At 36.8% G+C, this 27,132-nt stretch overlaps 1 protein-coding gene across 2 annotated transcripts in view; it reads right to left on the minus strand.

The window, feature by feature from the left end:
* The window catches only part of Klhl4 (kelch like family member 4), an 89,603-nt gene that overhangs the window by 33,834 nt on the left and 28,637 nt on the right, over nt 1-27,132 (minus strand). For both annotated transcript variants that reach the window (XM_060374543.1, XM_060374542.1), the window contains exons 2-4: nt 15,249-15,413; nt 14,610-14,746; nt 7,647-7,843 (exon numbers count right to left, since the gene is read on the minus strand). In XM_060374543.1, coding sequence (XP_060230526.1) covers nt 7,647-7,843; nt 14,610-14,746; nt 15,249-15,413 — 499 coding nt within the window. The remainder of the gene's footprint in view (nt 1-7,646; nt 7,844-14,609; nt 14,747-15,248; nt 15,414-27,132) is intronic.

Genomic DNA, 27,132 nt, shown 5'->3' on the forward strand with positions numbered 1-27,132 from the left:
TGTGTCCTTTTTTAAATTTCAAATGACTGAAGCAATTTCATTTCTTCAAATTTTTTATTATTATTTTTTTTGGATAAAGATTTAAAGAGATCCATCACTCTTGAAATCTACTACTGTAGAGGTCTGTTTTGTTGTTGTTATTTGTTTGGTAGGTTGGGTTTTTTGTTTTTTCTTTTCTTTTTTTTATTCATTCATTCATTCATTCATTCATTCATTTATTTCTTAAATAATGTTTATTTTTTATATTAATCACAGGTTATTTACTTTATATCTCAGCCATAGGCCCCTTCCTCATTCCCTCCCAATTCCACCCTCCCTCCCTCATTTTCTCCCTGCCCCTTTCTAAGTCCACTGATAGGGGAGGTCCTCCTACCTTCCATCTGACCCTAGCTTATCAGGTATCTTCAAGACTGGCTTCCATGTCTTCCTCTGTGGCCTACCAAGGCTGCTCCTTCCTCACGGGTGGGGGGAAGTCAAAGAGTCAGCCAATGAGTTCATGTCAGAAATACTCCCTGTTCCCCTTACTAAGATATCCACTTGGATACTGAGCTACCTTGGGCTACTTCTGAGCAGAGGTTCTGGGTTATATCCATGCATGGTCCTTGATTGGAGAAACAGTCTCAGAAAAGACCCCTGTGCCCTGATATATTTTGTCCTTGTGGAGCTCCTGTCTTCTCCAGGTCATGCTGACTCCCCCTTCTTTCATATGATTTCCTGTACTCTGCCCAAGGTTTGGTTATGAGTTTCAACATCTGCTCTGATACACTGCTAGGAAGAGTCTTTCTGAGGCTCCTGTCCTGTTATTTGTTTTCTCCTACTTCGAATGTCCATCTCATTTGTCTTTCTAAGTGAGGATTTATCATCTTACCCCAGGTCCTCTTTCTTGTTTATCTTCTTTAGGTATACAAATTTTAGTATGTTTATCCTATCTTATAGGTGTAGTACCCACTTATAATTGAGCATATAATGTCTGTGTCTTTCTGCTCCTGGGATACCTCACTCAGGATGATCTTTTCTAGATCCCTCCATTTGCCTGCAAAATTCATGATTTCCTTGTTTTTAATTTCTGAGTAGTATTCCATTGTGTAAAAGTACCACAATTTCTGTATTCATTCCTCCCTTAATGGACATCTGGGTTTTTTCCAAGTTTAATTATGAATAAAGCTGCTAGAAGCATGGTTGCACAAATGTCTGGAGAAATAAAAAAACCCAGCATTTCCAAAACGATCCTGTACAACAGATCATCTGGAGGTATCTCCATCCCTGATCTCAAGCTGTATTACAAAACAATAGTAATAAAAACTGCATGGTATTGGCATAGAAGTAGAAAGGTGGCTCAATGGAACCAAATAGAAGACCCAGAAATAAACCCACACACGTATGATTACTTGATTTTTGACAAAGAAGCCAAAACGATTCAATGGAAAAAAAAAAGACAGCATCTTCAACAAATGGTGCTGGTCCAAGTGGATGTCTATATGCAGAAAAATGAAAATAGATCCATATTCATCACCCTGCACAATACTAAAATATAAGTGGATCAAAAACCTCAACATAAAACCGGATAAACTAAATCAGTTAGAAGAAAAAGTGGGGAAGAGCGTAGAACTCATTGGCACAGGAGACAACTTCCTGAACAGAACACCAACAGGACAGGCTGTAAGAGCAACAATCGATAAATGGGACCTCATGAAACTGAAAAGCTTCTGTAAAACAAAGTACACTGTTGTCAAAACAAAACAACAGCCTACAGACTGGGAAAAGATCTTCACCAACCTTATATCTGACAGAGGGCTGATATTCAGAATATATAAAGAACTAAAGAAGTTAAAAGGCAACAAATCAAGCAATCCAATTAAAAATGGGGTATGGAGCTAAACAGAGAATTCACTGTAGAAGAATATAGAATAGCAGAGAAATACTTAAAGTGATGCTCAGTGTCCTTAGCCATTAGAGAGATGTAAATAAAAATGACCCTGAGATTTCACCTTATACCAATCAGAATGGCTAAGATCAAAAACTCAAGTGACAACACATGCTGGAGAGGTTGTGGAGAAAGGGGCACCCTCTTCCATTGCTGGTGGGAATGTAAACTTGTACAACCACTTTGGAAATCAATCTGGCACTTTCACAGACAACTAGGAATAGTGCTTCCTCAAGATCCAGATATACCACCACTCCCAGGCATATATCCAAAAGATGCTCAAGTACACAACAAGGATATTTGTATTTTTTCTTTAAATCAGGGAAGCAATAGTAATCCAGTAAAAATTTTAGTTTATATCCAATGTCTAGTTTCCCTTAATCCTGTGTATTCTATATAATTTGATTGTTATCCAATTAAATAAATGTGGTTTTATTCTGCACAAATTCTAAATTATTATGATGTACTGATATATTCACTTGATTCATTATAACTTGTTAGTATTAAAATAAATAAACTCAAAATAGTTTTTAACCAAATGACAAGGTGTTTCTATGACATAAATCCAATTCAATAAAATCACTTGAGTTACAAATCTTGATCTGATGCTATTTACACTTTTCTTTTTTCTCCTCTTCTTTTCTGAAACAGAATCTCATGTATCCCACGCTGCCCTTAGAGGCTATGTGGAGTTGAAGATAAATTAGAGCCCTTATTCTCCTGCCTGTAGAATACAGGTTATAATACAGATATTATATGTCATGATCAGTTTACAAAAGGCTTGTGATTTGTACCCAGAGTGCTGTATAATCTAAGCAAACATCCTACAATCAGAACTGTTCCATAGTCTTAGTGCATTTCAAAATTGAGAAATATTTGACTTTAATTATGCAAAAAATCAGAGAGCTAATATTTTTAAATCTGTATATTCAATTAGAAATACAGAGTTCTCAATTTATTTTTACTTTTAATTTTTGAGATTGTAATATAATTATATATTCTCTCTTTCCTCCTCCAAATCTTCCCATACACTCTTTTTCTCTTTAAAATTCATTGAATACTTTTTCATTAATTGTTGTTACATGCATATATGTACAAGTATTTGCATAAACACTCCTAAATATAACACACTTTGTACATACTTGTATGTATGTTTTCAGGGTTGATCATTTGATTTTGGATAAATTATTGGTGTACTCTTTACTGAAAAAGACTGTTTCTACCACACTCAGCTTTCCTTAGTTACCTGTAGTTTTATATATTTATATCTACAACTATAACTGTACCTATATCTATCAATATCTATCTATTTATATATCTATGGAAAGAGAGAGAGAGAGAGACTGGGTCTGGCTTGAGCATTTGATCAGAGAGCAAGCCACTGAGTCCATGTCAGAGAGAGAGTCCCTGCTCACTTTACTAGGGTATCCACATGAAAAATGAGCTTCCCATGGGCTACATCTGAGCAGGAGATCTAGATTATCTCCATACATGGTTGATTCATCCATCTCTGCAGGTCCCCTGGAGCCCCAGAGTTTTTGGCTCTGTTGGTCTCCTGTGGAGTTCCAGTCCCCTCCAGATCTTTCTACTTCCCCCCCCCCCTCCATAAAATTCTCTGCACTCTGCCCAAAGATTAGCTATGAGTCTCAGCATCAGCTTTAATACCCTGGTGGGTAGAGTCTTTCAGAGGCCCTCTGTGGGAGGCTCTTGTCCTGTTCCCTGTATTCTCCTACTTCCAATGTCTATCCTATTTGTCCTTATGAATGAGGATTAAGCCTCTTCCCTAGGGTCCTCCTTGTTCTTTAGCTTCTTTTGGACTATGGATTTTAGTATGTTTCTCCTATATTATATGGTTGTTATCCACTTATAACTTAGTATATTCCGTATGTGTCTCTGTTCTTCTGGGTTACCTCACTCAGGATGATCTTTTCTAATTATATCCATTTGCCTGAAAATTTCATCATTTCCCTGTTTTTTAAATTATTATTCTTTATTTTTTTATATTAATTAGAGTTTATTAACTTTGTATCCCAGCTGTAGCACCATCCCTCATCCCCTCCCAAACCCACCCTCCATCCCTCATCTCCTCCTATGCCCCTTTCCAAGTACACAGATAGGGAATGTCCTCCTCCTCTTCCATCTGACCCTAACTTATCAGGTCTCAGCAGAACTGGCTGCATTGTCTTCCTCTGTGGCCTGGCAAAGCTGCTCCCTTGTCAGGAGGAGGCTGTCAAAGTGCTAGCCAGTGAGTTCATATCACAGACAATCCCTGTTCCCCTTACTAAGATATCCACTTGGATACTGACATGCCATCGGCTACATCTGAGCAGGGGTTCTAGGTTATAGCCATGAATGGTCCTTGGTTGGAGTATCAGTCTCAGAAAAGACCCCTATACACAGATATTTTGGTTCTCTTGCTCTCCTTGTGGAGCTCCTGTCCTCTCCATGTCTTCCTATCTTCCCCCTCTTTCTTAAGATTCCCTGCACTCTGCCAAAATTTGTTTATGAGTCTCAGTATCTGCTTTGATACACTGCTTGTTAGAGTCTTTCATAGGTGCTCTGTGGTAGGTTTCTGTCCTGTTGCCTATTTTCTCCTTCTTCAAATGTCCATCCCATTTGTCTTTCTGAGTAAGGATTGACCATCTTACCCAGGGTCCTCTTTCTAGCCCAGCTTCTTTAGGTATACAGATTTTGTAGGTTTATCTTATAGTATATGTCTAGTATCCACGTATAAGTGAGTATATACCATGTGTGTCTTTGTGCTTCTGGGATACCTCATTCAGGATGATCTTTTCTAGATCCCACCATTTGCCTGCAAATTTCATGATTTCCTTGTTTTTAGTTGCTGAGTAGTATTCCATTGTGCAAAAGTACCACAATTTCTGTATCCATTCCTCCTTTGAGGGACATCTGGATTGTTTCCAGGTTCTGGCTATTATGAATAAAGCCACTATGACCATTACTTGAACAAATGTCTTTCTTATGTACTTGAGCATATTTTGGATATATGCCTAGGAGTGGTATAGGTGGATCTTAACATAACTCTATTCCTAATTTTGTGAGAAGGATACGTTGATTTCCCAAAGTGGTTGTACAAGTTTACATTCCTACCAGAAATGGAAAAAGGTTCCCCTTTCTCGACATCCTCTCCAGCATGTGTTGTCCTTTCAGTTTTTGATCTTAACCATTCTGATATGTGTAAGGTAGAATCTTGTTTTGATTTGCATTTTCCTGATGACTAAGGATATTGAACATTTCTTTAAGTGTTTCTCGGCCGTTTGATATTCCTCTGTTGAAAATCATCTCTTTAGCTCTGTTTCCCATTTTTAATTGGATTACTTGGTGTTTAACTTTTTGAGTTATTTATATATTCTGGATATTAGCCCTCTGTCAGATGTAGTTTTGGTGAAGACCTTTTCCTAGTTTATAGGCCGTCATTTTTTTTTCTGATGACAGTGTCCTTTTTTTCACAGAGCCTTTTTCAGTTTCATGAGGTCCCCCTTATTGATTGCTGATATTAGAGCCTGTGCTGCTGTTGTTCTGTTCAGGAAGCTGCCTCCCATACCAATGAGGTCAACGCTCTTCCCCACTTTTTCTTCTAAGAGATTTATTGTGTCTGATTTTTTGTTGAGGTCTTTGATCCACTTGGACTTTCCTTTTGTGCAGGGTGACAAATATGGTTCTATTTGCATTTTTCTACTTGTAAATATCAGTTAGATCAGCCACATTTGTTGAAGATGCTATCTTTAAATTTATTTAATTTTATTCACTTTGCACAATATTTCTATCCCCATCCTACTTCAACTTCCAGTCCCACTCTCCCTTCCTCCTCCTTCCTTTTTGCCTTAGAAAATGGAAGGCCCCTCATATCCACCCTAGGTCTTCAAGTTCCATCAGGACTGAGCATGTCCTCTTCTCTTTTGGCTGGAAAGGCAGTCCTGCCTGGTGGAAGTGATAAAAAATCTTACAGAGAAGCCCCCTCCAGGTGCAGTTCCTACTTTCCTCTACCTGAGTACCCACATGAAGCCTAAGCTGCCCATTGGAGAACATTTTGTATGTTGGGGGGATCTATGTCGTGTGCATGTATGGACTTTTGTTGATCCTTCAGCCCTCAGCAAGTCCCTCTGGGCCTTGTTAGTTGGCTCTATTTTTTCTTCCTTTGGATCTGTTGTCATCTTTTGGTAATTTTCTTTTTCCTCCTAATTTTCCACAAGTTCCCCTATGCATTGCCCAATATTTGGCTGTGATTCCCAGCATCTGTTTTGAGGTTTTGCAGGACAAAGACTCTCAGAGAACAACTCTGATAGTCTCCTGTCTGCAGGCTTAACAGAGAGTTGTTCATATTGTCAGGAGTTGGCACTCTCCCATAGGGTGGATCATTTGTTGGGCCAGGCATTGGTTTGGCATTCTCTGCTCTATATTAATCCCTGCACATCTTGTTTGCAGGGTAAATTGGGTCAAAATTTTTGTGGGTGTGTTTCTGTTCTCCCTCAACTAGAAGATTTGTCTAGTTAGGAGGTGTCCTCTTTGGGATCTATAGCCTCTGCTACTAGGAGTCTCTGCTTGAATCTCCCTCATATCCTCCCAGGAGCCTGCCATGACTTAGACCTACAGCTTGTCATAGAAATGTCTCCACCCTCAGTTTCTCTTTGCAGGTCTTCTGTCCTCTTTCCCTTACTCTACAGAGGTCTAATCTCCACCTTCATGCTTCTGTGCTTCCTTTCCTACCTTGTTCCCTCTTTTTGACCACTATATCTGTCTCTTCTATTTTCCCTTCCAAGTGAGATTAATACATCCTGCCTTGTTATTTATCTTCTTGTTATTTATCTTCTTTGGGCCATTTTGCTTATCAATCTGTAGGATTACCATACTAAAGATGGCTATCTTAACAAAAAGAATCTACAGATTCAATGCATTCCCCATCAAAATACCAGAACAGTTCTTTACAGACTTTTAAAGAATAATTCTAAACTTCATATGGAAAAACAACAACAAAAAAGACAGAATACTTAAAACAATCATACACAAAGAGAGAATTTCTGGAGGTATCTCTAATTTGACTTCAAAATATACTACAGAGCAATAGTAATTAAAAAAATCATGGTGGTGGCATAAAAATAGACTGGTTGATCAATGGAATTGAACAGAAGACCCAGAGATAAACTCACATATCTATAATCACTTAACTTTTGACAAAGGAGCCAAAACCATACAATGGGGAAAAAGAAAGCATCTTTAACAAATGGTGCTGTTTTACCTGGATGTCTACATGTAGAAAAATGTAAATATACCCATATTTATCTCCCTGTACAAAATTCAAATCCAAGGGTATCAAAGACCTCAATGTAATGCCAGATACACTAAATCTAGTAGAAGAGAAAGTGGGGAAAAGCCTCAAACTCATTGGCATAAGAGACAACTTCCTGAACAGAACACCAACCACTCAGGCTCTAAGATCAATTAATAAACAGGACCTCATGAAACTGAAAGGATATTGTTCAATTTAGTAAGAAGCAATAATTTAATTTCTGGTGCTAACAGACTTAATAAAACCTTTTTTTAAGTGCAGAAATTTAAACATTGAGTATTCAACTAAACAAAGGTTTTTCTAATATATCTTATTACTAGTTACCTGAAAACTATGTAAGTTCACATAGGCTTTCTGTTTTATAGACAAAGTATAAATTACTACAATAAGCTAATTTGAAACAGTTGATCTTACCATTGTGTACTTATGTGCCACATTCTGGAGCTCCACACAGCCTTGGGCATCTCCAAATGAGCGAATACCGAGGCAGTTTGAAGGGTGAAGCTGCTTTATGAGGAAATTGCAGCAGACATCAATGACCTGAGTCAACTGTAAGAGACATGCTGCAGCCAGCAAATTTTCAATGGTGTCTTCTCTCAGTTGCAGCACACCTAAATGGTTTAAATTGGTAAAGAATGATTACACATCACATAAAATGGAACACATATATGTTATGTGACATTTTTCTTACCCTTTATAGGACATCTATACCTTTTAATGTTCAGTAGCTTTACTAGCAATATGATTTAATTTTCATTTAAGAAATACAAAAGAGTTGTTGTGTACATATAGACAAGGAGGAAAAAGGTTGTCATACAAGACTATATGAAATGACAGTAGCAAATGAATAGTGAATATGATAAGGAATGGTAACTTAATATTTGCGTGTAGACTTAGAGCTTGCATTTTAACTTATATTAATTATTTCATGTTTTGTACACACATAAGAACATCATTATGAACTCAAACTATGGTAAGTTCTTAATATGTATAAATGAGGCAGAAAACCTCACATTATGAGCTAAGAATATAATATTTTATTTTCTAAGGATCATAAAATTAGTCATAGGTATGATGACCATTTTTGTACAGGTATAGATCTTGCTAAAGAATAGACATACAGATATTTTTATCTACTGTGTGTATGCACATTAATTATACGGTATTAACTTTGCCCAAGTATTATGCCCAGAATTCCCTCTGACAATATCTCAGAATGATGCGAATATTGCAATGAGTTCAAAACTGAAAACTACTAAATTGAAGCAACACTTTGGCAATTGTCACTTATGAAGTTATCACTTATGATTTATAAGTTTAAATTTGTAAGTTTCAAATGTGTTTTAATGCTTTATCCATTGTTTTAGTGAGCATTATTTTTATCTTATTACAAACACTTGTAAATAAAATATATCCTTATGTTTGTCATTTTAACTTAGAGAAGATTTCAACATTGTTTCAAAAGTTTTACATAAGCAATATTGTTGGTAAAAGTGTTTTCATTCTAAAAAACCTTATATGGTTTGCACAACCACAAATAAAATAAAATTTATATATTGCTATTTGCTCACTATATTTTAATTTGTAAAATAGATGTATGCAGTACATCTACACATTTTCATGTGTTATTTCTTGAACTGCAATTTAAAAGAAGAGAACTAGATGAGGGAGGGGGCTATTGCCAGGATATAAAGTGAATAAATTGTGACAAATAATAATAAAAAGAACAGTAAAAAGTAAAGAAGAGAACTGCTATTATATCCTAAAACAAGAAGTATAAGTATATGCTATATTTTAAACTACCAAGTTCCATTATATTCCTTTTTAAAATTTACTTAATTAATTAATTACAATCTATTCACTCTGTGGCTCCATCCCTCATCTCCTCCAAATCCCTCCCACCCTCCCTCTTCTCCACCTATGATCCTTCTCTAGTCCACTGATTGGAGAGGCTTTCTTCCCCTTCTATCTGACCCTAGCCAATCAGGTCTCACCAGGCCTGGCTGCATCTTCTGTGGCCTGGTTAGGCTACACCCTTCAGGAAGAATGGATCAGAGAGCCAGCCTCTGATTTCATGTCAGAGACAGCCTCTGCCCCACTTAAGAGGGAACCCAATGGAAACTGAGCAGGGGGTCAAAGTCTTCTCCAGGCACCGTCTTTGGTTGGAGTATTGGTCTCTGCATGCCATCCTGGACCCTAGTTTTTTGGTTCTCATGGTCTCCCTCTGGAATTCTTGTACCCTCCAGGTCTTTCTATCTCCCTCTTGTTCCATAAGGTTTCCTGCATTCTGTTCAAAGTCTCAGTAACTCTTTCCATACCCTGATGGGTAGAGTCTTTCAGAGGCTCACTGTGGAAGGTTCCTGTCCTGTTCCTTGTGTTCTTCTACTTCTGATTTCTAACCCATTTGCCCATCTTTTTAAAAAATTTATTTGTTATATTAATTAGAGGTTATTCACTCTGTATCCCAACTGTATCAAAATCCCTCATTCCAGCCGGATCCCACACTCATTCCTTCATCTCTTCCCATGCCCCTATCCAAGTCCACTGATATAAGAGGTCCTCCTCCACTTCCATCTGATCCTAGCCTATCAGGTCTCATCAGGACTGGCTGCATTGTCATCCTCTGTGGCCTGGTAAGGCTGATCCCCCTTTGGGGGCAGTGATCAAGACTCAGTCACTGAGTTCATGTCATAGACAAACCCTGTTCCCCTTACTAGGGTACCCATGAGGAGACGGAGCTGCCATGGGTTACATCTCTACAGAGGTTCTAGGATATATCCATGAATTGCCCTTGGTTGGAGTATCAGTTTCAGAAAAGACCCCTGTGCTCAGATTTTTTGGTTCATTTGCTCTCCTTGTGGAGCTCCTGTCCTCTCCTGATCTTTCTATCTCTCCCTTCTTTCATATGATTCCCTGCACTCTGCCCAAAGTTTGGATATGGGTCTCAGCATCTGCTTTGATACCCTGCTGGGTAGAGTCTTTCAGAGTCCCTCTCTGGTAGGATTCTGTACTGTTATTTGTTTTCTCCCTCTTCTGATGTCCATCCCATTTGCCTTTCTTAGTGAGGGTTGATCATCATACCCAGGGTCCTCCTTCTTGCATAGCTTCTTTAGGTGTACAGATATTAGTATATTTATCCTATATTATAAGTCTAATAACCACTTATAAGTGAGTACATTCCATGTGTGTATTTTTGCTTCTGGAATACCTCACTCAGGATAACCTTTTCTAGATCCCACCATTTGCCTGCAAATTGCAGGATTTTCTTCTTTTCAATTGTGTAAATGTATCACAATTTCTGAATACATTCCTCAGTTGAGGGGCATCTTGTTTGTTTCCATGTTCTGGCTATTACAAATAAAGCTGCTACAAACATGGTTGAGCCAACATACTTGTTGTGTACTTGAACATATTTTGGATATATGCTTAGAAGTGGTATAGCTCCATCTTGAGGAAGCACTATTCCTAATTGTCTAAGAAAGCACCAGATTGATTTCCAAAGTGATTGTACAAGTTTACATTCCCACCAGCAAGGGGGAAAGATCCCCTTTTTACACATCCTCTCCAGCATGTCTTGTCACTTGAGTTTTTGATCTTAGCCAATCTTATGTGTGTAAGCGAAATCTCAGAGTAATTTTGATTTGATCTTAGAGCCTGTGCTGTTGGTTTTCCATTTAGGAAGATCATTATTTACTTTAGATTGTTTTAATTTTTATATTATCTAGGTTTAACTTTATTAATTCGTGTGTGGTTATTAATTTATTTCTTTTAGATTTTCTAATTTATTAGAACATATCTTCAAATATACTCTAATGATTCTCTGAATTTGATTGGAACCTGCTCTGATGTTTCCCCTTTCCTCCCTAATTTCATTGAAGTTGTTTATTATTCTTAAACACCCAACTCCTTGTTTTATTGTTTCTTTGTATCACGTTATGCTTATTTATTTAATTAATGTATTTCCTGAACTTAATTATTGTTTCATAATTGCTAATATTTACATTGAATTGTTGTGTTACCAATAGTGTACATTAAGATGCTTATTTGAGAAGCCAAAACCCTGTAATTGAAAAATAACAGCATCTTCAACAAATGGTGCTAGTTTAACTGGATATCTACATGTAGAAAAATGCAAATGGATGCACATTTATCACCTTGCACAAAATTAAAGTTCAAGTAGATCAAAGACCTCAACATAAACCCAGACACACTAAATTTGTTAGAACAAAAACTGGAGAAGAACATTGACCTCATTGGTACAGGAGACAACTTCTTGAGGAGAACACCAATAACATAGGCTCTAATATCAACAACCAATAATGGGGACCTCATGAAGCTGAAAATCTTCTGTAAAGCAAAAGGACACTGTTATCAGAAAAAAGGGCATCCTATAGACCAGGAAAAGATCCTCACCAACCCTACATCTGACAGAAGGCTCATATCCAGATTATGTAAACAACTGAAGAAAATAAACACCAAGAAACCAAGAAATCCAATTAAAAATGGACACAGAGCTACACAGAGAATTCTCAACAGAGGAATATCCAATGGCAGAGAAACACTTAAAGAAATGATCAACATCCTTAGTCATCAGGAAAATGCAAACTCAAACACCCTGAAATTATACCTTACACCCATCAGAATGGCTAAGATCAAAAACTCAAGGGATGATGCATGCCGGAGAGGATGTGGAAAAAGGAGAACCCTCCTCCATAGCTGGTGGGTATGTAACCCTGTAAAACCAGTTTGTAAATCAATGTGGTACTTTCTCAGAAAATTAGGTCTAGTGCTACCTCAAGATCCAGCTTTACCTCTTCTAGGCATATAGCCCCAAACTGCCCCACCATTCAATAATGTCATTTGTTCAATTATGCTCATAGAAGCTTTATTAGTAATAGCCAGAATCTGCAAACAACCTACATTGGTATAATTTTCTTTTTAGAATGTATACACTTTACCTTGTTCATTCAAATGCTGATTTCTCTCCTCCACTCTCTGGTTTCAATCCGGACATTGCATTGTGATACTTGTTCTAAGCATCACCTGTCTCAATGTTGTGTAAACATGCCAAAATAAAGCAACTAGCCACAATGTTGAACAAGGGAAAGGAAGCAGGAAGAAAGAGAGGAGCCAGAGGACAGGAAGGTGTGAGGAAGAGGAGGAGAGAAGGGCAGGAATGCTGGGAGAACAGAAGCAGGAGAAGTGATCTTGGAACGACGTGGAGAGATGGACTGAACCTAATTTATCATTAAAAGCAAGTATAATGTGGGAAATCTAAATGTTAGTAAACTATGAGGGCTTGGAGGTTTAGGATGGAGTAACTATTTCCCAGCATTGTGTTCTAGGTTAATTAAATAAATCCTAGTGTCTGTGTGGTGATTTGGTTATACAGCTGTTTAGGATTACCAGCAAGCATTACTAAAAGATAATTATTAGTAAATCTGAATCGATGATTACAACAAACCTAGATGTCCCTATATATATATACCAAAATATATATATACCGAAATGAATGTATACCAAAAGTGGTATATTTACATAATGGAATACTATTCAGCATTTAAAAACATGGAAATCATGAAATTTGCAGGGAAATCATGGGAACTAGAAAAGATCATCCTGAGTGAAGTAACCCAGAGCAAAAGACACATACAGTATATGCTCACTTATAAGTAGATACTAGCCCTATAATATAGGAGAAATATACTAAAATGTATTCTTAAAGAAGCTAAACAACAAGCACCCTAGGAATGATGCTTAATCCTCAGTCAGAAAGGTGGACAGGATATACATTGGAAGTAGGAGAATACAAGTAACAGGACCGGAGCTACCTGAGAGGACCTCTGAAAGAATCTATCTACCAGGGTATAAAAGGTGATAATGAGACTCATGGTCAGACTTCGGGCAGAGTGTCCGAAAGACAAGAAAAAGAGGGAGATAGGAAGACCTGGAGTAGATAAGACCTCCACAAGGAGAACAACAGAGCCAAAATACTGGGGCCCAGGTGGCCTGCAGAGACCAATACTCCAACCAAGGACCTTGCATAGGAAGGATCAAAACCCTTGTTCAGAGGAAGCACACAGGCTGCTCAGTTTCCAAGTGGTTTCCTTAGTAAGGGCTACAGGAACTTTCTCTGACATGAACTCTTTGGCTGGCTCTTTGATCACCTCTCCCTGTGGGATGCAGCCTTGCCAGGCCACAACGGATGATGTTGGAGCCATCTTTGATGAGACCTGATAAGCTAGGTTCAGATAGAAGAGGAAGAAGTCAACCCCTATTAGGGGACTAGGAAAAAGACATAGGGAGAGATGAGGGAGGGTTGGTTGGACTGGGAAGAGACAAGGGAGGAGGTTTTATTGGAATACAAAATGAATAAACTGTAATAAATAAATAAATTAAAAACTATATTTTAAATTGAATTTTTATTTTTTATATTAATTAGTTTATTTACTTTGTATTCCAGCTGTAGCCCTCTCCCTCATTTCCTCCCAGTGCCACTCCTTCTTTAAAAGTTTCATAAATAGTTGCTTATTTGAAATCTCTTTAACTTTTAAAAATTAATTCATTTGTTTATTACAATTTGTTCACTTTGTATCCCAGCTGTAGACCCCTCCCTCATCTCCTCCCAGTCCCAACCACCCTCTCTCTTCTCCCCCTTATGTCCTTTCCCTAGCCTACTCATAGAGGAAGATCTCCTCCCCTTCTATCTGACCTTAACCTATAGGTCTCATCAGGACTGGCTGCATCATCTTGAATGTAGATATGTATAGTTATAAATTTTGCTCTTTGAACTATTTCTAGTATGTTATAATTCCATTTTCCTTTAACGTGGGAATTTTTTTTTGAGTACTGGGATTACAGGCGTCTACCACTACACCAGTCTGAATGTGGGAATATTTTAATATCCTCATATCTGTGATGATATGTTAATCATTTAATAATACCATGTCAAATGCTCATGAGTTTGTTTAGTTTCTGTGTTTCTTTTGTTGGTTTGTAGCTTTACCCCATTGTAATCACAAAGATTTTATGTTTATCTTTATAACTGCTCTAACTTTTTAATGACTTATCCATGTCCAAGAGTTTACAACTGTCTATAATTCCAGGTCCAGGATCTTGTAACCATTTTCAACCTTTACTTAAACATTCTTGTGTTTTTATGTTAAAATAGCTTTCTCTTTTCCTGGTAATAATATTTAACAGCATACACTTTATATTATTATCATGGTGATTAATCCGCAATTTTGTCTTTTTACCAGTTTTAGAAAGTGATTTACTACTGTATGGCATAATTTTCATACTTGAAACACATAAATACTTATAACATGTGCTATATAATATAGAGTTAATGTTAGTTAATAGACATTGAAAGCTTACCTGTATAAGCATACTGAACCAAAGAATTAAGTGCATTTGGATCTACTCCTTCCATCCTGACCTCTTCTTGTTTTGCTTCAAGCACATCATTAGTAAACATTGCAGCAAAATAATCAGACACAGCACTAAGAACCAATCTAAAAAGAGAAATTTTGAATCAATGATTATATGAGTCAATAGTATCATGCAATGCTTTCAATAAGTTTGTAAGTAAGCTTACTAGTAAGCTTTTTCCATAAAAAAGTTACAGTTGTCAGCCATGGTTGCAAATGTCTTTAATCCCAGGGCTAGGGAGGCATAGCCAGGGAGTTTCTTGAGGTCCAGGTCAGCCAAGTCAACATAGGAAGTTCCAGGCCAGACTGGATTACATAGTAAGAACTTGTCTTAAAACAAATATACAAAATATTACTGATGATACAGCAATTAAGTAGGCTGACATTTTTAGGGCTTGTGTTGTTTTGGTTTTCATCATTAACATCACCAACTTTAACTCTATAACTACTGCAGAAGAAAATATTAACTTTTCAAGATTTCAACGTAAAAATGGTTTCCTCATGGTCCAATATTTAATCAGTTTACAAACTCTTCCTTACTCATTCTTATAGTATTTGGAAGTTCTGTCTGCAAAAGGATATTTACCGATGAGCTGGGATTTTGAGAGGTCCTGCAATAAGTAACACATCACACAATTTTTTCTCTTTCAGATAGTTTTCCATTTTACAGAGAGTATAATCTGCATGGTTTCGAGAACGGAAGTGATCCTCAGAACTAATATTCATTTCTTCAGGTTCCTCAACGTGTAGTCTGAAAGTTAAAATGACAATATGATTTATCATATCATTATTTTACACATCTCAACTTTCTCCTAATTAATATGTATATATTTACTAGAAACCAAGTCAAGACTTATATATAAAACATATTGAGTAAATTACATAAAAATTTGCTTTCCATAATAAATATGTCACTACTGTTAATGCCTCATCTTCTCAACATTTTTTTAAATGAAATCATAGAGTTTTTATTCTTAACAACACTATAACTGAATCTGTTTCAATCTGATATTTTTATGTGTAAAAACATAATCAACAAAATATCACCCCATTTTGTACTATTTTTTCAATTCTAATGACATTCACAATGATGTGTTTATATTCAATCAAAATAATATTTTCAATCATATATAGTAGGTGCTTATGTCAGAAATACTTTTTTTTAAATATTTAAAGTTTTTTGTACAATATAATTTCATAATACTCTTTCTCTACCTCCAATTCCTGCAGCTTTTATCCTACCACCCAACTTCAAGTTTGCTTTTTCTCTCAAAAACAACAACAACAAAAACAACAACAAAATAAGAAGACAAAATGAAAACAAAACAGGCAAACTTAAGAAAACCAATAAAAGAAAAAAATACCCAAAACAACAACAAAATAATTAGCGCAGATAAACATGAAGTCTTGTTGTTTTGATTTTGTTGGTCTGTTTTTTTCTTTTTTTTTTTTGTTTTTGTTTTTTGGGGGTGGGTGGTGACCAACTGTTACTGGTAATCCTGGACATTGGGCTTGCCCTAGATTGATTGATATATATATAGTGACACTCGATTGGAGAACACGGATTTTCTTTTTCTCAACATGTGTAAGTTTCAAATATCTTTTTCCTTAAGGGTGACACCTTCTCTTCATTTCTCCTTCTCAATTCTGGGTTTTGTCTGGTTTAATCTATATAGGACTTATACATAGTGTCATAAATTATGTGAGTTTATGTGTATCAATCCTTCTGGAAGAAGTGTTTTCTTCGAGTAATCAACCTCCTCTGATTCTTCAGATCTTGATGACTATAGTTTCAAGATACCATATCTTCTTTTACAATATAAAACCCAGAAAACAACTATGTGCATTTCCATCAGGGTCATTCATCTTTCAATATGTAGTGTTTGGACAAACATAAGGGTAAGGAAATTTTTACCAACAAAAGTTGAATTTAAGCATTCTAAACTCAACAATGGTAAATTAAATGCCCACAAGAACACAAACACAGTAGATGTTTTAAAGTTTGATAGTTGGAGTAATTCATTAAAATATATAGCATATATACATACTTATTTATGTACTAGTTTCTATGATTTGTTTTTTTATTAGCAGATATTCACTCTGTGTAATTATTAATTCCATGAAAATGTTGCACTTTTCAACTTTAAGCAAAATTATAGAATTTCCAAGATTTAAAGAGTCTTTCTTTTAATTTTTTGAGATTGTAATATAATTACAACTTTCTCCCTTCTCTCTCCAATGCCTCCTTTAAATGATTGCCACTAAATACATTTTCATTTAATCGTATTTGTTCCTCTAACATATTCCGTTATCCATCCTTTTCTACTCCATCCCATTATCACCCACTCTTTTCACTGATACTCCTACTAATACTATCATATGTGATGTAGGTTCTACTTATCAACTCCGTAATCATCAAACAAAATTATAGTTTCCGGTACTTCAGTCAAGCCAATGTACATTTTTTTTCTTATTAAGGAAAACATTTAATTGAGGCTGGCTTATGTTTCAATAAATTGAAAATTACTGTGAAGATCTAAATAATCTATTCGAAGTGTGGACGATTCTTTAAAAGAAACCACAATTATCTTTATTCTGGACGCTAACAGAAATAATACTGATCAGGTATGTCCTGTGATAACCATGCCCATTATTCACCAGCAAATTTAAACAATATTTTTTTAATTATTATTAGTTACACTTTATTAACTCTGTATCCCAGCTATATCCCACTCCCTCATTCTCTCCCAATCCCATCCTTCCTCCCTTATTTCCTCCCTGGTCCATTCCAAGTCCCCTGTTCGTGGAGGACCTCCTCCCCTTTCATCTAAACCTGTTTTATAAGGTATCTTCAGGACTGGCTGCAAAGTCCTCCTCTGTGGCCTAGCAAGACTGCCCCTCCCTTGGGGGGTGGGGAGGTCAAAGAGCCTGCCATTGAGTTCCTGTCAGAAATAATCCTTGTTCTTCTTACTATGGGAAACCAATTGGTTACTGAGCTACCACGGGCTACATACGAGCAGAGGTTCTAGGTTATATCCATACATGGTCCTTGGTGGAATGTCAGTCTCAGAAAAGACCCCTGTACCAAGATATTTGGTCCTTGTAGAAGTCCTATCCTTTCCACGTCAAACTAATTCCCCTTCTTTGTTATGATTCCATGCACTCTGCCGAAGGTTTGGTTATGAGTCTTAGTATCTGCTTTGATACACCACTTGGTAGAGTCTTTCAGAGGCCCTCTGGGGAAGGCTTCTGTCCTATGTCCAATGCACATCCCATTTGTCTTTATAAGTGATGATTGATCATCTTACCCCAGATTCTCTTTCTTGTTTATCTTCTTTCGGTTTATAGATTTCATTATGTTTATTATATCTTATAGGTCTATATGAGTTTGTATATACCATGTGTGTCTTTCTCCTTCTGGGATACTTCACTCAGAATTATCTTTTCTAGATCCCACCACTTTCCTGCAAATTTCATGATTTCTTCATTTTTGATTGCTGAGTAGAATTCCATTGTGTAAAAATGCCACAATTTCTATATCCATTCCTCCTTTGATGGACATCTGGGTTGTTTCCATGTTCTGCCTATTACAAATAAAGCTGCTACAAACATGGTTGAGCAAATGTCCTTGTTGTGTACTTGAGCAAATTTTGGGTATATACCGAGCAGTGGTATAGATGGGTCTTTAGGAAGCACTATTCCTAATTGTCTGAGAAAGCACTAGATTGACTTCCAAAGTGGTTGTACCAGTTTACATTCCCACCAGCAATGGAGGAGGGTTCCCCTTTCTCCACAACCTCTCCAGCATATGTTGTCACTTGAGTTTTTCATCTTGGCCATTTTGATGGGTGTAAGGTGAAATCTAAGGGTCATTTTGATTTGCATCTCCCTGATGGCTAAAGATGTTGAGCATCTCTTTAAGTGTTTCTCTCCCATTCTATATTCCTCTAGAGAGAAGTCTTTGTTTGGCTCCATACCTCATTTTTTTTTATTAGATTACTTGATTTATTGCTCTTTAACTTCTTTAGTTCTTTATATATGATGAATATCAGCCCTCTGTCAGATATAGGTTTGGAGAAAAAAAAATCAGAAGCCCTCCTGTATACTGAAGACAAAAGGGCCAAGAAAGAAATCAGGGAAACAACACCCTTCACAATAGCCACTAATAACATAAAGTATCTTGGGGTGACACTAACCAAGCAAGTAAAAGATCTGTTTGAGAAAAACTTCAAGTCTCTGAAGAAAGAAATTGAAGAAGATATCAGAAGATGGAAAGATCTCCCGTGCTTATATATTGGTAGGATTATCATTGTGAAAATGGCCCTCCTGCCAAAGGCAATCTACAGATTCAACTCAATTCCCATCAAAATACCAACTCAATTCTTTACAGAACTTGAAAAAAAGATTCTCAGCTTCATATGGAGAAACAAAAAACCCAGAATCTCCATAGCGATCCTATACAACAACAGATCATCTGGCGGTATCGCCATCCCTGATATCAAGCTGTACTACAGACCAATAGTAATAAAAATTGCATGGTATTGGCATAGAAACAGAAAGGAGGATCAATGGAACCGAATAGAAGACGCAGAAATAAACCCACACACCTATAAATACTTGATTTTTGACAAAGAAGCCAAAACCATTCAATGGAAAAAAAGACAGCATCTTTAATAAATGTTGCTGGTTCAATTGGATGTCTACATGCAGAAAAATGAAAATAGATCTATATTTATCACCCTGCACAAAACTAAAGTCCAAGTGGATCAAAGACCTAAACATAAAACCAGATACTCTAAATCGGTTAGAAGAAAAATTAGAGAACAGCCTAGATTTCATTGGCACAGGAGACAACTTCCTGAACAGAACACTAACAGCACAGGCTCTAAGATCAACAATCAATAAATGGGACCTCATGAAACTGAAATTCTTCCATAAAGCAAAAGACACTGTTGTCAGAACAAATGACAGCCAATGTGCTTTTGAAGATAGTTATTTCAATGTAAAATTCTACCCAAAGCTATTTACAAATTTAGCTCAATACAATAAAAATACTAACAATATTGCTCATGGATATTGAAGAACCCAGGGTTTTTTTTTCTACTTTCATATAAATTTTATGATTAAAAAAATGTGAAGGATTTCCAAGATGGCTGTGGTCAAGGCACACTGTGTCTGAGTGGAAGATGATCAGATACTGAAAGTTACAGTGAGGGATCTAGTGATGAACCCAAAAAAAAAAAAAAAATGACTTTGGTGCTTCCCCTGGAGAGGACGTTACATATACCAGGTTCACAGATGCATAGTTCCAGCCAAGTCTGTCTCAAAGACACTGTTGAGGATCTTCTGCCTAGTATGGTCCTGGTCTGGTGGAGACTACACAGTGCTTTCAGGAGTGCTTCATTCCATCAGCCAGACCTGAGACCACTCTAGCTTCCCCAAGAGCTGGTTCTAGACCAGAGGCAATGCCCCAAACCCAATCCATGGTTCTTCTGGTCCCCATGTAAAGACCATCTGGATAAGACAAACTCACAGGGTCCTAAGCAAAATGGCAAAGCAAAGCCAAATCGGAGTACCAGCTCAGCAGCTACTGAACCAGCAAGCAGCTATATGACTGAATTTGAAACTATAATGCCAACACATGCATGCCCATTTGGTGAAGTAGCTGACCCAGTAATGCCAACACCCACTCATAATCTGCCTAATCTGCCTAATCTGCCTGAGCCACTGGGGCACAGCCACCAGAGGTGTCTTCCAGCCTATGCTCCTTCATCCTATGGAGGCCCAAGTCTGGCAGAGCAACAATCAGCTTAGAGCCCGCTCCCTGCTGACTCCTGATGTACCTGACTCAAAATAGGACAAGGCCAGCAGAGGAAGCTATACTTGGGCTCTGATTCTTATCATGTGTCATACCAAGGAGGCCAGCATGAAGCCCCTAGTAACTAACATTCAACTTAGAACACTTTGTATCTACTGCTGAACTCTCTGACCATCAGAGATCAGCAGACCTGCTAACAACAGAAACATCAAAATGGGTAGAGGTCACAAAATTGGTAAGAGCACAAGGAACAAATCCCAGGGAAAATTGATATCATCAGAAACCAGCAGTCTTAACACAGCAAGCCTTGGAGATACTATCTCACCCAAAGCACAAGAAAAAAAATATTTTAAATCTGAGGTTATAAAAATGATAGAATCCTTAAAGGATGAAAATAAATCCCTCACACTAGAACAGGAAAATTCAGCCAAACAGATGAAAGAATTAAACAATCCCTTAAAAGAAATTTTAAAAATATAAGAACCTACAATAAAATAGGAGAAGAAAATGAAAACTGCTCAAGACCTAAAAATGGAACAAGAAGCCATAAAGAAAATCAGATGTTTGTGTTTTCCATCACAATCCTGGAGATGGAAAACTTTGGGAAGAGGACAAGAACTACAGACACAAGCATCACCAATAGAATACAAGAGATGGAACAGGGAATTTCAGGTGTAAATGATATGATTCATGAAATTGATATATCAGTCAAATAAAATGTTAAATGTAAAAAGCTCCTGACACAAAACATCCAAGATATCTGGGGCACTATGAAAAGACCAAGCCTAGGAATAATAGGACCAGAAGAAGGAGAAGATTCCTGGTTTCAAGGCCCAGAAAATATTTTCAACAAAATCATAAAAACAAACTTTCTCAACTTAAAGAAAGAGATGCATATAAACATACATAAAACTTATAGAACACCAAATAGATTGGACCAGAAGGAAAAATCATTCCACCACATAATAATCAAAACCCTAAATATACAGAAGAAAGAGAAAATATTAAAAGCTGTAAGGGAAAAAGGCCAAGTCATATATAAAGTCAAATATATCACAATTACACCTGACTTCGCATCAGAAACTCTAAAAGCTAGAAGGGCATTAACAGATGCCACTCAGACCTTAAGAATCGGCACATGTCTGCCCCAACTCTTATACCCAGAAAAACTTTTATTCACCAAAGAGGGAGAAAACAAGATATTCCATGACAAAACAAATTTAAGCAGTGTCTATCTACAAATCGAGCCTTACAGAAAATACTAGAAGGAAAACTCTAACCAAAGGTGGCCTACTATACCCAGGAAAACAAAGGTAATAAGTAACCCATAATCAGCAAAACCGAAAGAAATAGACATCTCTCTCTCTCTCTCCCACCACGTACATCACAACGTCAGTAAGTAAAAACCAGTGGTCATTAATATCTCTCAACAACAATGGCCTTAACTCCCCAATAAAAAGACACGGGTTAACAGGATGGATGCAAAAACAGGACTCATCATTCCATTGCATACAAGAAATACACCTCATGAATAAAGAGAGACATTACCTCCAAGTAAAAGGATGGACTCAAGAAGCAAGCTGGAGTAGCCATTCTAGTATGTAATAAAATAGACTTCCAACCAAATTAGTCAAAAGAGATGGGGAAAGACACTTCATACTCATCAAAGAAAAATTCCACCAAAAAGACATCTATGCTCCAAATGGAAGGGCACCACATTTGTAAAAGAAACATTACTAAAGCTTAAACCACATATGAAACCCCACACATTATTAGTGGGAGATTTCAATACCCCACTCACTCCAGTGAACAGATTAACAAGACAGAAATTAAGTAGGGAAATAATAAAACTAACAGATGTCATGAATCCAATGGATCTAACATATCTACAGAACATTTCACCCAAGTACAAGAGAATATGCCTTCTTCTCAGCACCACATAGAACCTTCTTCAAAACTGATGATATACTCAGTCACAAAGCATAACTCAGCAGACATAAGAAGATTGAAATAACCTCCTCCATCTTATCAGTCCAACATAAATTAAAGCTGGAACCCAACAACAACAGAAACAAGAGAAATTCTACAAATTCATAGAAAATGGACAACTTACTAATAAAAAAACAATGGGTCAAGGAAGAAATAAAGGAATTATTGACATTCTAGTATTCAATGAAAATGGAGGCACAACTTACTCCAACTTATGAGACTCAATGAAAGCAGTGCTAAGAGGAAAGTCCATAACACTAAGTATGTTCATAAAGAAATTGGGGAGATCCCATACTAGTAACTTAGTAGCACACCTGAATGCACTAGAACAGAAGTAAGCAAACACTCCAAAGAGGAGTAGACAAGAGGAAATAATCAAACTCAGGATTCAAATCAATGAATTAGAAACAAAGATAATGATGCTATAAGAATCAAGGCAACAAAGAGCTAGTTCTTTGAGAAAATCAACAAGATAGACAAAACCTCAGCCAAGCTAACTAAAAGGCAGAGCAAGCATACCCAAATTAACAGAAGCAGAAATGAAAAAGGGGGTATAACAACAATGAGGGAATCTAAAAATAAATAAATAATAACAAAAAAAAACCCAAAAATCCATTGGGTCTTGCTTCAAAAGCCTAAATTCCACAAAATTGGAAAATCTAAAGGAAATGGACAATTTTCTTGATATACTTCACCAACCAAAGTTAAATCAAGATTAGGTAAACAGTTTAAACAGACCGATAACCCATAAGGAAATAGCATCAGTTATCAAAAGGATCCCAACAACAACAAACAAACAAAAAAAGCCCAGGACTAGATGGTTTTAGTGCAGAAATCTATCAGACATTCAAAGAATAGTTAATACCAATACTACTCAAACTATTCCACAAAATAGAAACAATGTTGGAACATTGCCAAACTCACTCTAAGAAGTCATAGTCTATCTGATACCTAAACCACACAAAGGCTCAACAAAGAAAGAGAATTTCAGAGCAATTTCAATCATGAACACTAATGCAAAAATACTCAATAAAATACTCACTAATTGAACCCAAGATCAAATACATCATCCATCATGATCAAGAATGCTGTATACCAGCGATTCAAAGATGGTTCAACATACAAAACTCTATTAATGTAATCCACCATGTAAACAATATCAAACAAAAAAAATCATGGGATTATCTCATTAGATTCAAGTAAAGCTTTTGACAAAATCCAACACCCCTTCATGATTAAAGTCTTGGACAGATCAGAGATACAAGTCACATACCTAAAAATAACATATAACATATGTATATATATATATATATATATATATATATATATATATATACACATATCAAGCTGATTGTAATCATCAAACTTAATTGAGGGAAACTCAGTGCAGTTCTACTAAAATCAGGGAAAAGACACATCTGTTCACTCTCTCCCTACCTCTTCAATATAGTACTTGAAGTTTTAGCTAGAGCAATAAGTAAACTAAAGAAGATCAAGGGCATACAAATTGGGAAGTAAGAAGTCAAAGTATCATTATTTGCAGAGGATATGATAGTATATGTAAGTGACACCAAAAATCCCATCAGAGAATTCCTACAGCTGACAAACAGCTTCAGCAAAGTGTCTGGATTCCAGATTTATTAAAAAAGCTCAGCAGCCTTCTGTACACAAATGCCAAATGGGTCAAGAAAGAAATTAGGGAAGCTACACCCTTCACAACAGCCTCAAAGAACATAAAGTATCTTGGTATAACTCTTATTAAGCAAGTGATATACCTGTATGACAAGAACTTGAAGTCTCTGAAGATAAAAATTGAAGAAGATATCAGAATATGAAAATATCTCCCATGTTCATGGATTGGTAAGAGTAACATAATAAATATGGCCATCTTATCAAAGGCAATCTACAGATTCAATGTGATCCCCATTAAAATACCAGCACAGTTGTTTACAGGCCTTGAAAGAACAAATATAAACTTCATATGGAAAAACAGAAAACCCAGAATAGCTGAAACAATCCTATATAATAAAAGAACAACTGGAGATATCTCTATTCTGACTTAAGCTACACTACAGAGTAATAGTAATAAAAATTACATTGTACTGGAATAAAAACAGACTGGTGGATCAATAGATTCGAAGAGAAGACCCAGAGATAAACCCACACAGCTATGGTCAGTTGAATTTTGACAAAGTAGCCAAAACCATATAATGGAAGAAATACAGCCTCTTCAACAAATGGTTCTGGTCTAACTGGATATCTACTTGTAGAAAAACGCAAATGGATGCATAATTATTTCCCTGCACAAAACTCAAATCCAAGTGTACCAGAGACCTCAATATAACACCAGATACACTAAGTCTAATAGAAGAGAAAGTGGGGAAAACCCACACACTTATTGGCAGAGGAGACAACTTCCTGAACAGAACACCAACAGCTCAGGATTGAAGAGCCTGGAGGCAAGAAGAGCTCCACAAGAAGACCAACAAAGCCAGCTCACCAGGGCCCAGAGGAGACTGCAGAGACTGAAGCATCAACCAAGGGCCATGCATGGACTGGACCTAAGTCCCCTACAAAGATATAGCAGATGGCAGTTTAGGCTTCATGTTGGTCTTCTAGTAAGGGAATTGTGAAGTGTATAGTATACAGACTCATTTGCCAGCTTTTTGATCACTTGCCCCTGGTGGGATTTCATTGCCAGGCCACACGGGAAGAGGGCATGCTCAGTCCTGTTGCAACTAGATGATCTGGGGTGGATGGAAAAAAGGAGTTCCTCTTTTCTGAGGAATAGGAGAGGTGGGAGGGGAGGGGAGGATGGAAGGGCTAGTACTAGGATGTGAAGTGAAAAAAATAATTAATAAAAATATAAAAGAATTGTGAAGAATGTTCTAGGTATTTTGACTGGGATTGAATTAGTTTTGTAAATTGTTTTCGGTATAATGGTTATTTCCACAATATTAATTCTACTGATCCATGAACATGCAGTGTCTTTCCATTTCTAGTCTTCTTCAATCTCTTTCTTCAGAGATATGAAGTTTTATTATAGAAGGTTATTTTTCTTAATCTCCTTAGTTAAATTATTCCATAGTATTTATTGTCTTCCATGATGTATAAATTGGAGTGTGTCCATAATCTTTTCTCAGTGTGATAATTTTTGTGCTGTACAGAATGGCTAATAGAATGGCTAATAATATTTGTAAGTTGATTTTGTACCCTGACACTGCTGAAATTGTGAAGTTTTCTTGTGGGGTTTCTGGAATCTCTAGTATTTAGCATATCTTTTGTCAGAATACTTCCAAGTCTGTTGTGAAACTGTCTTTCATAGAAATGGCTGCAAAAATTAAACAAAAACAGTGGCAATGTCACTGGGCCTGTTAACATGGAAAGGGAAATTTGTTGGAAGGTCCCAACCCTAGAAAAAAATTACAGGCATCTAATGAATACTTGGAAGAAAGAGAATTAGCTTCTTCCATGGATGAGGTCCCTTACCGGTTCTGTAAAGCATTATTATAATCCTTGAAAGTCATATACACACCACTAACAAAAATTGACTCAACAGTTTGTAGTTACATATAACTGTGCATGAAAATACATCCACATCCATACACAGATATATATGAATGTAACTATAATAATAAACGAATGGCTATCAACTTCAGAGTGTGTGTTGGGGGGATGTGAGGTGAAAAGGAAGGAGAAAGTCATGTACTTGTACTTCAATTAAAAACAATAATATTAAAACTAAAAAAATCGATTTCTGTTTTCTATTAATGTGCTATATCAATTTTGAAAAATATTTTTCTTTTTTCTTTGTTGAATTGACTTTTAAGTTTTTCAAGACAGGGTTTCTCTAGTATCCTTGGCTGTCATGGACTTGCTTTGTAGAGCAGACTGGCCTCGAACTCATAGAGATCTGACTTCCACTGACTCTGTGAGCACTGGAATTAAAGGCTGGTGCCATTGGCAAGCCAGGCTTTGACTTATATTTACTTTGTTTGTTTATTTGTTTTTGTTTTAATTTAGTTTCTATTCTTTTAATTTCTTCACTTAGTCCCTCCCTAATAGCATGCTTACTCACTTCTCAACTAGCACCCTTCCTACGTTCACTAGTTTTGGTACAAAAGTTTTGCAGGCAAACCTGAAGACTAAGATGCCCATCTGATATTTATAAGTAGAGGACCTAGGATCAGACCATGCAATGTCCTTGGTTGGTGCTTCAGATTCCACAGGCCCCTCTGGGTTCTGGATGATTGGCTCTGATGGTCTTTGTTCCCAGTCTTTGCCATTACTTCTGTCTATTATATTTCCCCAAGAATCAGGAGAGTGGGCAGTATCTCTGACATGGACTATGTTACCAGCTTTTTGATCACTTCCCCCTAACGAGATGGTCCTACCAGCCACAAGGGAGGAAGACTAACACAGTCATCATGTGACTAGATGAGCTGGGGTGTCTGGATAGGGGACTCCCCTATTCTGAGGAAATAAGGAAAGGGAGATGCTGAAGGGTGAGTGGGACTGGGAGGAGAAGAGAGAGGGACCTATGACAGAGATGTAAATTGAATTAATTGATAAAAAAAAGAATGATGAAAAAGTAGTTTAGGCTGGAAAGATGGCTCAATAATTAAAAGTACTTAATATTCTGGCAAAAAAAAAAAAACAAAAC

The sequence above is a fragment of the Meriones unguiculatus genome, chromosome X (genome assembly GCF_030254825.1).
Source record: "Meriones unguiculatus strain TT.TT164.6M chromosome X, Bangor_MerUng_6.1, whole genome shotgun sequence".
NCBI lineage: Eukaryota > Metazoa > Chordata > Mammalia > Rodentia > Muridae > Meriones > Meriones unguiculatus.